This window comes from Sinocyclocheilus rhinocerous, unplaced genomic scaffold (genome assembly GCF_001515625.1).
Source record: "Sinocyclocheilus rhinocerous isolate Xijiao unplaced genomic scaffold, SAMN03320098_v1.1 scaffold3825, whole genome shotgun sequence".
Lineage (NCBI taxonomy): Eukaryota > Metazoa > Chordata > Actinopteri > Cypriniformes > Cyprinidae > Sinocyclocheilus > Sinocyclocheilus rhinocerous.
This window is the reverse complement of record NW_015641499.1, coordinates 37,089-50,458: the sequence shown is the minus strand read 5'-3', so window position 1 is coordinate 50,458 and position 13,370 is coordinate 37,089. Positions and strand designations below refer to the sequence as shown.

The following is a 13,370-nucleotide window of genomic DNA, read 5'->3' as shown; positions in this document are numbered from 1 at the left end:
ATTTTTTGAACCAGGCTGTAAACATGTTTTTTTCTGCTGTAAAGTTGGGCATTTTAACATGGGGAGTCTATGGGATTGACTCCCTTTTGCAGCCAGCCTCTAGCGGCCAGTTGATGAATTGCAGTTTAAGTCACTTCCGTGTTGGCTTCACGAGAGAGAGCGGGAGGTTGACGCTTGGTCCAGACGCAGGCGACGACACAGTTGGTTTTCGCCACTGCTAATTCTTTGACATTGGCTTGGTGTGACTGGGACTTAACAAAAGTTATTGTTTTTTTTTTACACAAGTTCTTCAATGTCAGTTTGGTGGGTCTGGACTTTAACAAACTTCTACATCTTATTGAAACTCACTACAGTATCTCACAGGAGATGGATCATATGTGCACCAGTGTCTACTGGGCTCCACATTACATGACTGCTTATTTGCATAATATTGAACTTTTCTCAACTAGCTTCACCATTTGTCACCATTGTTGAAAATGACAGATTTTTGTCACTGGAAACCACTATACGTGTGAACGCCTCTCACGACTGACTGCATAGAGCAAAACCAGGAAGCTGTGAAATAAGCAAAGATATTTAAAAAAATGTGTTCCAGTTTTAAGTCAAGTCGGTGGTTAAATTGTCATTTCAAAAGCTTGTTTGGATCTGCTCATAGGAACGGGTTCTGATTGTGTTGGTCTGGATCTCCAAGCGTGGATGTCGTTGACAGGGGTAGCAGCGGCTGCGGCAGGTGTCCGGGGACCAGCGGCGGGACCTGCGCAGACTGTGTGAAGGTAGTAGGCAGGGAGCTGGGCTGGTTGCTGGAAGCCATGGGCAGAGAGGCATTAAATGGGAGGGATGTGGGTACAGGAGATGTGGAGCTGGGGCGCATCTGATTTAGTGTGAGACGGGCCGGTTCCTGTTGGAACGGATTAGAGGCCGATGGAGCAGTTATTCCTAAATGGGAAAGAGTCCGCAATCAGTTAAAATGTTATGGATTTAGACACACATGACAACAAGAAGTTTGATAATGATGCATTCAGACCTGATAAAAATGGGTTAAAGTTCTTGGAAGGAGGGTTGGAGGGAATCAAAGAATCCAGGTTGACGAGTGAAGCTCCGGTGGGACCCAAAAATGCCTCTGGAGTACTGCAGGTTCGAGGAGCTGTTTTTGGTAGACCTTCGCCAAGGGAAGACATATCAAAACGCTCAGGACTACTGTGACCATTTATATTTGCCTGACCTCCATCCATAGCCTCATCAAAAAGATCGTCATCTAAAAATATGATTAAAACATAAAAGTAATGAACTAAAAAATAAATAAATGATATAATACAAAATGCACATTACTATTCAAAATTTGGGGAATGTTCCATTTTTTATGTTTTTGAAATAAGTCTCTTATGCTCTCCAAGGCTGCATTTATTCAGTCAAAAATACAGTAAAAACTGTAATATTGTGGAAATATTATTGCAATTTAAAATAACAGTTTTTTATTTGAATATATATTAAAATGTAATTTATTCATGTGATTTAAAGCTGAATTTGCAGCATCATTACAGTCTTCATTGTCACATGATCCTTCAGAAAGCATTCTAATATGCTGATTTGCTACTCAAGAAACATTTATTATTATCAATGATGAAAGCAGTTGTGTTGCTTCATATTTTTGTGGACACTGATACTTTTTCAGGAATCTTTGATGAATAGAAAGTTTACCTTTTATAACATTGTAAATGTCTTTACTGTCACGTTTGATCAACTTTATGTGGTTTTGCAGAATAAAATCATGAATTTCTTTTTTTTTTGTCTTACAGACCCCAAACTTTTGAATAGTAAATATAAAATATTTCTATATGACATAAAATCAAACTATTCACAAAAAATAAAAAGGGAAAAAATAAATATATTATAATAGTAATAAGTGATTATTAATATTAATATATTAAAATAAATAGAAAAAAAATCAGTTAAGAAGAACAGAGTCGTTGTGATTGCCTGAGGGACTTCCTGCCCGAGGGGATGGGGTTTTGAGAGGGCCAATAGATCCTTGTTTGTCTGCTACTAGGGGAGAAAAGGGGTCCACTCCAGTTCCTACAGAATTTACAACAAATCTAAAATGGTTGGACTTCTATAGAATCAACAGCATCTTCAGTTAGTGTATTTAGTATATTTAGCATCTTTAGTTATAATCTACATTGATATCTAGAAGCTGAAGTTTGTACCACGTGCGGGGGAGATCCAGGTCTGATTCATGGACACAGGGCTCGGGGCGTTCTGAGGGGCATCCCATGGGTCTGGATGTGGCTGTCGCTGCGCCCAAGGCTGGGAATGAACACTTGATGCCGGTGGTGCCATCCATGAGCTTCCATGCTGACGGCTTAAAGAGCTGGGTTCTCCTTCAACACAATCCAGCAGGTGTGTGCAGTTCAGATCAATAATGCATTATTATTAAGGCAATACTGCTGGATATTTACAAAGGTGCACCAAGTAATTTTTTGTTTATGTTTCATTGGCTAAAACAACAGTGGTCTCGGACTTCATACTGACACATATCAGTGTGGATCAGTGGTTCTCAACCTGGTGTCTGACATCCACTAGAGGGCCTCAGCACACTACTAAAGGGCCGGATAATAGATTAATATTTATGAGACAAAACAAGGTTTAAAATATGGATGTGCAAGATGACTAATTTCATAAATGTTTAAGCTGAAATTTTGTAAATGACTAGTCCAACAAACCCCTAGAAGACTGTCTTGTATATGCAATCCATCTGAAGTAGCTTATCAAATAAATGAATGAAATATCATGCTGAACCACATTAACTTCCAGTCAGAGTCCTGTGCGTCCAGGTTTGAAAAGTGTTTAAAAAGTATCTGTGCACATGATGCATGGCAGACAGCAAAATAGCAAGAGAACTTAATGTGTAAAACGAATGCATGTAAGCTGAGGTAAAATTAATTGATTTTGTTTTCTGCTCCAAATATACACTTTTCAAAATTACATATTGATTTTACAATGTAACATTAACATTGCTGTAATTTAAATTTAGCCTTTGTAAAAAAAAATAAATAAATAAAACAAAACATATATGTGCAAACACAAATGTAATGCAATGTAAATAACTAGTGTTTCCAATGTCCATAGCAGACTTTGGTCAACTAATTGACTAGTTTCACACATTTCTAGTTTAAAATAATCTAAAACACCTAACAACAAGATGTAACCATGTTTCTGATTTTAATTTGTTCCCTTAATAACTGCCATTTTAACTTGATCTCGTCTTGGACAACCTGGATATACAAATTTATATATATTGGGTAGAAATTGGTATTTGAGCATAAAAAATTAATGTCACAAAAAAAATAAAAAAAATAAATACCTGTTATGCCAAACTAGGACACTCATGTAAAGTATTTGGTAATAATAAGTGTAAAACATGAGGGACATTCATTTACTGGAATTATGAATTATGAAATTATTTTAGTTTCTGTACATAAAAAGTTTGAAAATGAGCAGCGAAGCTCATTATAGCAGAAGTATCCGGAATATTTTGGGGTGCCTTGGAGTAAAATAGGTTAAGAGCCACTGGCAGAGTTGCAGCAAACATTTTTGGTTACAAGTGTCATTGAGGAACGCCTATACTAATCTCTTCACAGCCGTATTCGTCATCCATGATTCATCTCTTTTGAAAACTGAAAGAGTCCAAATGGAAGGAAAAACTGGCTATGACAAGTAAATTAATTCTTACTCCAGTTTGCCAGCGGCTTTTAAGGATATGAGAAACAAAATGATTTATCTGATGTGACGATTGACACAATGACCTGTGCTAAAATATTTCGGGCAAAAATGTCATTTTAAATAAAAATAATGATCATGTTGCATTATCTTGCTTATGTGAGGGCAACCGGAGTTCAAACCCCATTGGCTGGTGTACGGCTAAAAAAAGTAATTTTGGTATTGTGATCACAAGGCAGCCACCATAAAAAGTGACATCTTATGTAGAATATTACATAGAATAAAAGCACCTCATTATTTTAAACATATCTGTCAAAAATAAATACTTGGTGGACCTTTAAAGGGGTCATATGATGCGATTTCAAGTTTTCCTTTCTCTTTGGAGTGTTACAAGCTGATTGTGCATAGATAAGATCCCTGAAGTTGCAAAGACTAAAGTCTCAAAACCAAAGAGATATTCTTTATCAAAGTTAAGACTCTGCCACGCCCCCCTATGCAGTTTTCATTTATATGCTGTCTATTGCTGAACACGTGTTCTGTTCACGTGTGTTTTTTGTTCGGGAGGTTTTGTACTCGTTCAGAAGATGTGTAATAGCGCCCCCGAGTGTATAACAGTGAAAACACGAAAAGCCGTAAAAACTGGTCTTTGGCGGGGAAGCGTTTTCTTCTAAAAGACGAGATAACTCGTCAACGGCGGGGAAAGAGTTAATGTTTAAGAGTGCAAATTGCTGATATACAATCTTATTCGCTTACCTAGTCTATCCCAGGGGTCAGACCTCAGAGGACCAGCCTGGGCTAAGCCACTATGGCCTCCGGACAAATCCCAAGAATTGGCAGCAGAGGGCACATCAGAAGCTGGAGCAAAAATATCTGCAAGATCCAGCATGGCAGACTGCCAAAGGAAAGGACAGAAAAGCACTTTCAGCACATTCAAAAAGATTTTTTTAGGTCAATATGGCATGCACGGTATGCACGGTATGCAGCAAGCATAGCGTTCACAAAAACCTTGCAATGGGGACATTTAACTGCAGTAGAGTACCTTGAAATTATGTGACAAACTAAAAATGAACGGGCCAAAGCAGATTAAGTCTTCTCAAGTAGTGATCAGAATTTTTGACAAAACTTTTTTCCCATATGCTTCTAAGGGAAGCAGAATGGTGGTCCACACCTCACTGTACCTGTCTGTGTCAATGTCCGTTTTTATCTTTTTCCTCTTATTTACAGTAGAAATGGCTACACATGATTTGTCAATCTGTTCCTAGTAAAAACATTCATAAGACTCATTTATAAGTGCTTATAAATAGCGAACAGGTTAAAAGAGTCTCATACTCTTCCTCCTTTGGCCTCCAATTCTCGTTTGCTCTCCTCAAGTGCTTTCTGGAGCAACGACTCGTCTCCCTGCCGGCTTCGCTCCTCCTAGAAACCAACAGACATAGAAGACGTCTCAGAGTTCAAGACATCCTTAAGAACACAACTAGCAAGTGCACACAGTCATCCTATTATACTTTTTTCATTATTTAATTTAGTTATATGTGACCAGTTAGTTTTATATGACCATTTGTTTCTTCTGCACTCCTTTTGGGAAAACGCATGTTTGTTGTCACGTTCAAGATAGTTTTTAATTCCCTCATCCTTCACAAAACTGAAAGACACCATTATAAAGACCATGAAGGTAGTTTAAAATAAACTTCAGACGCTTTAATGTTGGGATATGCAGAGCTGTAGGTGCTACATACAACCGGGAACAGCACAGGGTTTGACGAACTAACTGCAGCTTTTATTTTCAACAGCTCTTCTTGTATCATAAATAATAATATGTATCCTGCTTATTTCATATTTGCTCACTATGGTCGTGTCTGAAAGCTGTTTTGCTGCCCAGCCAGTCAGTGACTAAACAGGTAGTGTTTTAGTATGAAATCACCTCCTGAGGAAACTGGTCTGGACTGGACTCAATATTTAATGACTACAGTGCTTTTTTCTCAATAGAAATTGAATCACGAGTTGAAAACTATTTATTATTTATAAACTAATTTAATGCACTGCTGCCTTTAAAAAAACGAACAGATGAAGATATCGGGGTAGACAGCATGTTGTGAGGTTGTATCTGAGAGTACCTTGATGCCTTCCTACCTCTGGATATACTGCCTGAAAAACCAGCCACTTTTCCTCTTTTGGACACAATAAATAAATGGCCAGCTCAAGGATTTCAGAACAAGTCATTTTGGCAGTAAATGGTTTCAATAAATGGTTCTTTTGGTTTGGGAAGAATGTTGTGAGTTCTAAAAAATTACAGCATGTTTTCAAAGTACATTGAGCTCAAAGGAAAGGAAAATCTGATTCCATCATAAAATGACCCCTCTAGGCTCTAGGCTACTTGTGGGATTCCTAGAAAAATACAATTTTGGTACAAATACCTATGCAACTGTGTGCAATTGAAAGGTTAAAACACTGAAGTATGGCCAGTTAATACTGATGCAATTAACAATAAAAAATAGTGAACACAAATTCTGAACATACTTGATAGATGCTGATAAAGTGTAATGCGAAGGATTGATACGTATTTGTAAACATTTTTTTCCATCAGAATTTCAGATAAATAATGCACCGTATTAAAAAACAGAGGAAAAAGCACTATGCATTTTGTAGAAAATATAGAAATTATTCCTTACTTTCTGTTCAACCCGGTTATGCTGTAACATTTGCCTTCTTAAAAATGGTTTAATATTTCTAAAATCAAAAAAGTCTTTATAACAATATGGTTTAAACAGAAATAGGTTTTCTTTTACTTGTACTTAAAGGGTTAGTTCACCCAAAAATGAAAATTAGGCTGTGTTTTACTCACCCTCAAGTCATCCTAGGTGTATATGACTTTCTTCTTTCAGACGAATCCAGTCGGAGTTATATTAAAATTTGTCTTTGATCTTTCAAGCTGTTTAATGCCACTCAGCGGGTGTTGCATGCATCAGTCCAAAAGAAGTTAAATAAAAAGCGACCATCCATTAAAAAAAGTGCCTCACACGGCTCCGGGGGGTGAACAAAGGCCTCCTGTAGCGAATCGATGCGTTTTTGTAAGAAAAATATCCATATTCAAAACTTAATAATCCCTTTAATCTAGCTTGCGCTCACTGTTGTACACGGAAGCAGCTCCGGGGAAGGATGACGTATGGAGGTCGGCTTTGCGCACGCGCCGCTCAGAAGTGATGAACGCGGAAGCGTAGGGGAGAGATCAAAACAAACAACGGTCACTAATTAGAAGTACAAAACGAGGATTTGTAAAGAAGAATGTCGAAGGATTTCGATATAAGCCAAGAGGAGACTGGTTTTCCTTTGCTAAAAGTAAGGAAACTTTGCTTCCTTTGATCCTGTAAACAAACGTTGGTTTTCACGAGACTCACCGGCGAATGCGCAATGCCGAAATCATACGTCATCCTCCTGGAGCTGCTTCCGTGTACAACTTTTGGCCGCAAGCTACATTAAAGGGATTATTACGTTTTGAATATGGATATTTTTCTTACAAAAACGCATCGATTCGCTATAGGAGGCCTTTGTTCATCCCCCGGAGCCGTGTGAGATGCTTTTTTTTAATGGATGGTCGTTTTTTATTTAACTTCTTTTGGATTGATGCATGCAACACTCGCTGAGTGGCATTAAACAGCTTGAAAGATCAAAGACAATTTTTAATATAACTCTCACTGGATTCGTCTGAAAGAAGAAAGTCATATACACCTAGGATGGCTCTGGGGTGAGTAAAACACAGCCTCATTTTCATTTTTGGGTGAACTAACCCTTTAAAGAAAGCACACTTTTATTACTATGTAATAACACACTTAAAGTGCACTTTGTATAGATTTGATAGAAATTACATTAAAGTATTAAAGCATTAAAAAAAGCATTAAAGTGGGTCAAAAAAGCACTCTAAATTCAGATACCAGCATATATGAATATAAGTATATTTCAGTATATTTTGCTAAAGTGCATGCTAATGTGTACTTCTTTATCACAAGGGTTGCCAAGATACATAAATACTATTAAAAATGCTTTGTAAATAACAACACAATAAATAACTACTGGTGTTTCTCCACAACTGAGGGTAGAAATTTGCCATTGAAGATCTCATATTTGTGAATATCATCACTCCTAATCTTCTCCGTCTTCTAATGAATATGGCACTTTTATATGTGGGACACTATTTCTTGAAACATCTAACAATACCTATTAATCTATGCAGCTCATGATCCAGGGTCATACCTGCTGATGTTCCTCTTTACTGAGAGTGAGGGCCAGCTGAAGCTGTGCCTCTTCATCCATGTCCAGAACAGCAGCAGGAGGAGGAGGAGCTGGCTAGAGAGATACAATCACACAACATACAGATAGTGTCACTCACAACACACAGACAAGCAATTAATGAATGAAGGGGAGGTGTAGCAGTGACTCCTGCGATTGCAGTACCTTGTGCGCCTCCTCCTTACTGAGACTCATAGCGATCTGAAGCTGCGTCTGTTCATCAATATCCACAGCAGGAACCGGCTGGAGGAGAAGAGGAATGAGGTTAGTGAAAAGCAAATGAACCAGAGAGTGCCAATCGAGTTATAGCTCACGCAAACAAAAGTGTTAAAGTAGCTGTGCAGCTCGCATGCTAACTGTTATTCATCAGAGGAATAAATGAAAGACTTTTCCATTTCCATTATATTACCACATCATTTTTTGTTTGAATCATTGACAATAACCCAAAACTATAAGCAAATCATTGTTTGAACATTATATAATGTGCATGTGTGATATACAAATAGCTTAAGCACCACATCAGTTTGTATGAGTTACTTCATTAGTAACTCATGAGTAAATTCCTCGTATGTGTAAACATACCTGGCAATAAAGCTCATTCTGATTCTGATTCTGATCCTGTGCATTTGGCACAACATGAATGTGAGTAAATAATGACAGACTTTTCATTTTTACGTCTTGCACTTATGGATGCCTAAATTTTTAAAACATCAATGTTTACATTTGATTTGTATACCATATAGTAAGTACCTGTAGTTAATTAAAGCAGCACTATGTAACTTTTTCTGTGTTCAAAATTTGCAACATGTATATAATGAGCGAGTACATCATTAATTCATCTTCCAAACCGCATTTTTGTCTTATTCCGAATCACTACGGTGCACTTATAATAAGTACTTATATTTGGACTATTGTAGCCTGGTCGGGTCGTCGCCGCTGCGGAGTAACACATACCTGCGTGAATCGCAATAGACATAAACTTGGAGAAGTAGCTCCGGTTGGAATGTTCTTCCGCGGGATGTGTGCAGTTCTGTATATTAACCGCTAGAGCGCCAAAAGTTACATAGTGCTGCTTTAATATTGCTCAGTACTTAAATGTATTATTACACTGTAACAAGGACACATTAAAATAAAGTGTAACCAAAGCCAACACCAGGCTGATGTGTCTCAGATTAAAGTATATCACATGTTCCCGAAACATCAACAGAACAAGAGAGCAGCTCCACTCGGTCTGATTTATGAGCCGGTAACACACTCAGAGTCATTGTGGCTTCACTTAGAAATGCATTATCAGTGAGAGAGGATGCTAATGCGCTCTCTTCACACACTGGCTACACTGTCAGATGATGACTGAGATCTTTCTGGACAATGCTGAATGGAGACAGCAACATGCCGGTCTCACCTCAAGTGCACTACAAAAACAAATCATTAGCCCACATGCTAATTGGGAATTTGGTGCTGTACTAAAGCCTCCAGCCAAATAATGAGTTGTTACAAACTTTTAATTGAAGACAAGTGACCTCCATGAAGCACATTACAAAAGGCCACTGAATCAAAGGTCTCAGACTACAGGAAAAGTTTCATACAGCCTCTCAAGTGTTAAAGCCCCATGAAATTGCTGCTTCTTATTTCCTACTGATAGTGTTCAACCTTGCTTATTACATAACCAATAGCCAATTGAATTTAGATTTTCTATTTGGAAGCAAGCAATATAATGGGAAGAGGACAAAAAAGAGGGACTAACCTGGTGAAATACCATTTTCATTAATAATAGATCATTTAAATATGCCTGTGAGAAAAATCATAAAGATATTTGATTTGTTACAATGGACCTAATGTACTTTTTGTGTAAAATCCACAAAAGTACAATTTTGATTTAGTGGTTTATCTTTATTATAGGGATTGTTAACCCAAAAAAATTTAATTATTTACTCAGCCTCATGTCATTCCAAAACTACAAGATTTTCATGTATAGTTGAAACACAAATGAAGACCTGAGAGATTTCTGTCCCTCCATTGAAAGTCCATTCCACCAAAACTTTGACGAAGGTAAGACTTTGTAAAGGTAATCCATAATCTATGAATCAAACAGTTTAATCCAAGTTTTCTGATTAAACATGATCAGATAACCCAGTTACTTCAAGTTTATTTAAACATTTTTAACATTCAGCATAACGTGTGGCTTTTATTTGGCACTACTAATTGTTAACTACTTACTAGTGACTAGGGTTGCAAAAAGGTGTAAAATTTCCAGTAAATTTCGGAAATATTCCAGAAATTTTTGAAACTTTCCAGGATTTTTTTTTTTATATTCCAGGGATTTTTGGAAAGTTTCCGGAAATTTTCCACCACTTTGCAACCCTACTAGTGACTAACTTTTTTCAGTTGGATTCAGTGTTACTTAAAAAAGATTAATTACTTTTGTTATTCTTGAATGATTAATGTTTTAGTAATATTTGCATTTCTGCTTTTCTTTTTGATGTTCAGACCATTTATGGATCAAAGGCACGTTTACTTTATTCTATAAACTAGAAAACAATAAAAAAATGTGTACCTTTATATGAACTAAGTAACCCAAGTTTATTTAAACATTTATGCGTGGCTTTTATTTGTTACTACTAACTTGTCTCCTACTTTATCAATTGGTGTTGCTGTTGGACAGTGTTACTTTAGTAAGATGAATAACTTTTGTTACTTATGTACAATAAATATTTGGTCACACTTTAGTTTGGAAACCAGTTCTTACTATGAACTGACTATTAACTATGACTTTTGCCTCAGTAAACTCCTCATTTGCTGCTTATTAATAGTTAGTAAGGCAGTTGTTAAGTTTAGGTGTGGGGTGGATTAGGGGATCTAAAATATGGTCATGCAGAATAAGACATTAATATGTGCATTATAATTACTACTAAACAGCTAATATACTAGTAATATACATGCTAAAAAGCAATGAGAACTGGTCCTTAAAATAAAAGTGTTACCAAATATTTTAGTACCATGTGATATCCAATGTCAAATCTGCATCCTGAAGCAAAACCAGTGGAGAAGCAGTGATCCTGATGTAGGCCCTAGTTAATAATGGGTGTATATGTGTGTGTGTGTAACAGTGAGTGTGAAGCTCACCTTCTCGGTCTCCTCTCGGCTCATGGCCAAGGCCAGCTGCAGCTGGAGCTCCTCCTCTCCGCTCGTCTGCGGCCGGGCGCGCTCCAGATCTGGGGCCAGATGAGGGGAGGAAGAGGAGGCTGGGAGGAAGAAAAGAGAAAACGCTTGATTCAACCTCTTGCTTTGGATGAGAAAGGACTGGCACCACCACTGAATGTTAAACAAGCACCCAAATCACTGTTGTTCCATTCCCGGGCTGGAATTGCTTTCCTTTGCCTGTTTGACTCTGCTGGTGAAACAATGGGGTGTCTGTGTGGGGTAGGAGAGGAGAGAAGGGGCGATGGGGCTTACATTATAATAACCGCCCCGGACAGGTTTTATCTGGCAGTTCATCAATCTGTGGCATGTGCTGGACTTCTCAAATGAGAAGACAAAGTCTCATCTCAGTATTTTTTTTTTCCATGTTGAATGTTTATATTAGCTTTTATTTGTTACTACTAACTGTTAACACCTGTTATAAATTGGTCTTGCTGTTTGGATGGTGTTAATTAAGGATATACATTTCGTATTCTCGTGATGCTCTGAAATTTCAGTAAATGAAAATAATCAAGTGAAATTTAGGTTTTTGTTTCAGCAGAAATTGTTTGTATGGCCGAAATCATTGACCAAAACACAAACAGTGATATTTAATTAGTGTTTCTCTGATGGTGTTTTGACTGTGTCAGTGTCTATTTTGTGCACAGGTAAACTACAACAGGTAAACATGTCTGTAAACGCTAGTGCTGGGTTTACCATATTGATTTCTCATTTTAATCGAATTTCATTTTGATGAACCAAGCTCTTTTTTCTATGCTGATTTCAGTTCATACGTGAATAAAACCTGACTAAACATTATTTGTAGAGCGCCTCTCATCCAATAATTGCAATAAGCTTTGTGCTTTGTTACTTTTGATATGAAACTAAGGCTGCGTTTACACTTGGCATTAATATGCGATCACCACGATCCGATCAAGTAGATTGGATCATCAGTCAATCAGGACACGGCGCGTTTACACTTGGCAACATCAGCTGACTTCTCTATCTGGATAACCGATCGGATCTGTTTTTCCCGCTCAATATTTAAATAAGTCAGCAGAGAATGGCCCAGTGCAAAGTCAACCTGAAGTGGTGGGTTTTCTTTTGAAAAGCATTTTCAGTCGCGGGACATTTTACAAATCAAAGATAAGTGTAGTAGTCTCACTAGCGCTCCACACGGGTGTTCTCTGTCTGTTTTTCTGACAGATGAATGTGTGATGTCGAGCTGCGAATGCAGACACGATGGCTGGACTGCGTTTACATTACACTGAGATCTGATCACAATGTGTCCTCGACTACCTCTGGAGCAAGACACGCTGATCGGATTACATTCTGTTCAGAAGTGCGTTTAAACTTGTCTTTTCAATGTGTATGTGGACAACATCCGGATACAGGTCACATGTAAATGCAAAGTGTAAACGCAGCCTAAGTCTGAGCTTTCATGTACTGTCAATTTAATTACAAAATTCAAATCATAAATGGTGGTTTTGATGCTCTTTAATGTGGCGTGACAACGCTGTAGCACATCCGTTCAAGCAGCATGTGAACCGATCACCTCTTCCACTTTACTACTAGTTACAGCATGAAATAAGCATGAATGAACATTAGAAGGAAACAGTACACCTTACTGAAATGTATGTTTCATGTTAATCACTCAATCAGTGTTTCAGCCACAGAAAACATTACATTAAGTTAACATAATATTTAAAGGGGTCATATGATGCGATTTCAATTTTTCCTTTCTCTTTGGAGTGTTACAAGCTCTTGGTGCATAAAGAAGATCCTCGCTTTTTTAGACCGATGAGCTTTGTAAAAATCGACGCGTTTCAGAAAGGCGGGGCATAGAGGAGAAACAATAATGTACAGTATGTGGAAAATAATGTGTTTTTTAAACTTTAAACCGCATAAACACATTTCATTACACCAAATACACAAAATAATGTTCTTTTTAGCAGCATCATATGACCCCTTTAACTCAAAAAAGCCAATTAATGTTCATAAACTCGTATTATAATATAAGTGCAATAAGTGTTACATATGCAATTATGCATGCTATTGTCTTGTCTGTACATTAATCTTTTTATAAATCTGTTATTTTATTTATTTACTGTGAATTACATGCTTGTCTGTATTTATTAATTTTTTTCTTAGAAGGAGATAGAACTGCTTGCTCAGTGAACACAGCCCTGGAC

The 13,370-nt window shown here is 37.4% G+C and overlaps 1 protein-coding gene across 3 annotated transcripts in view; it reads right to left on the bottom strand.

The window, feature by feature from the left end:
• LOC107755177 (epsin-3-like) overlaps window positions 1–13,370 on the bottom strand; it is a 31,171-nt gene that overhangs the window by 8,503 nt on the left and 9,298 nt on the right. The window contains exons 3-11 of one of the 3 annotated variants that reach the window (XR_001641665.1): window positions 11,125–11,243; window positions 8,167–8,244; window positions 7,966–8,058; window positions 5,047–5,133; window positions 4,471–4,609; window positions 2,205–2,378; window positions 1,978–2,073; window positions 1,025–1,255; window positions 447–936 (exon numbers count right to left, since the gene is read on the bottom strand). Coding sequence is in view for 2 of the 3 variants with exons in the window: in XM_016571885.1 (XP_016427371.1) it covers window positions 650–936; window positions 1,025–1,255; window positions 1,978–2,073; window positions 2,205–2,378; window positions 4,471–4,609; window positions 5,047–5,133; window positions 7,966–8,058; window positions 8,167–8,244; window positions 11,125–11,243 (1,304 nt within the window). In the remaining variant the exon portion in view is untranslated. Of the gene's footprint in view, window positions 1–120; window positions 937–1,024; window positions 1,256–1,977; window positions 2,074–2,204; window positions 2,379–4,470; window positions 4,610–5,046; window positions 5,134–7,965; window positions 8,059–8,166; window positions 8,245–11,124; window positions 11,244–13,370 lie in introns of those variants that run through there. The other 2 variants (XM_016571885.1, XM_016571886.1) reach the window with 2 other exon arrangements.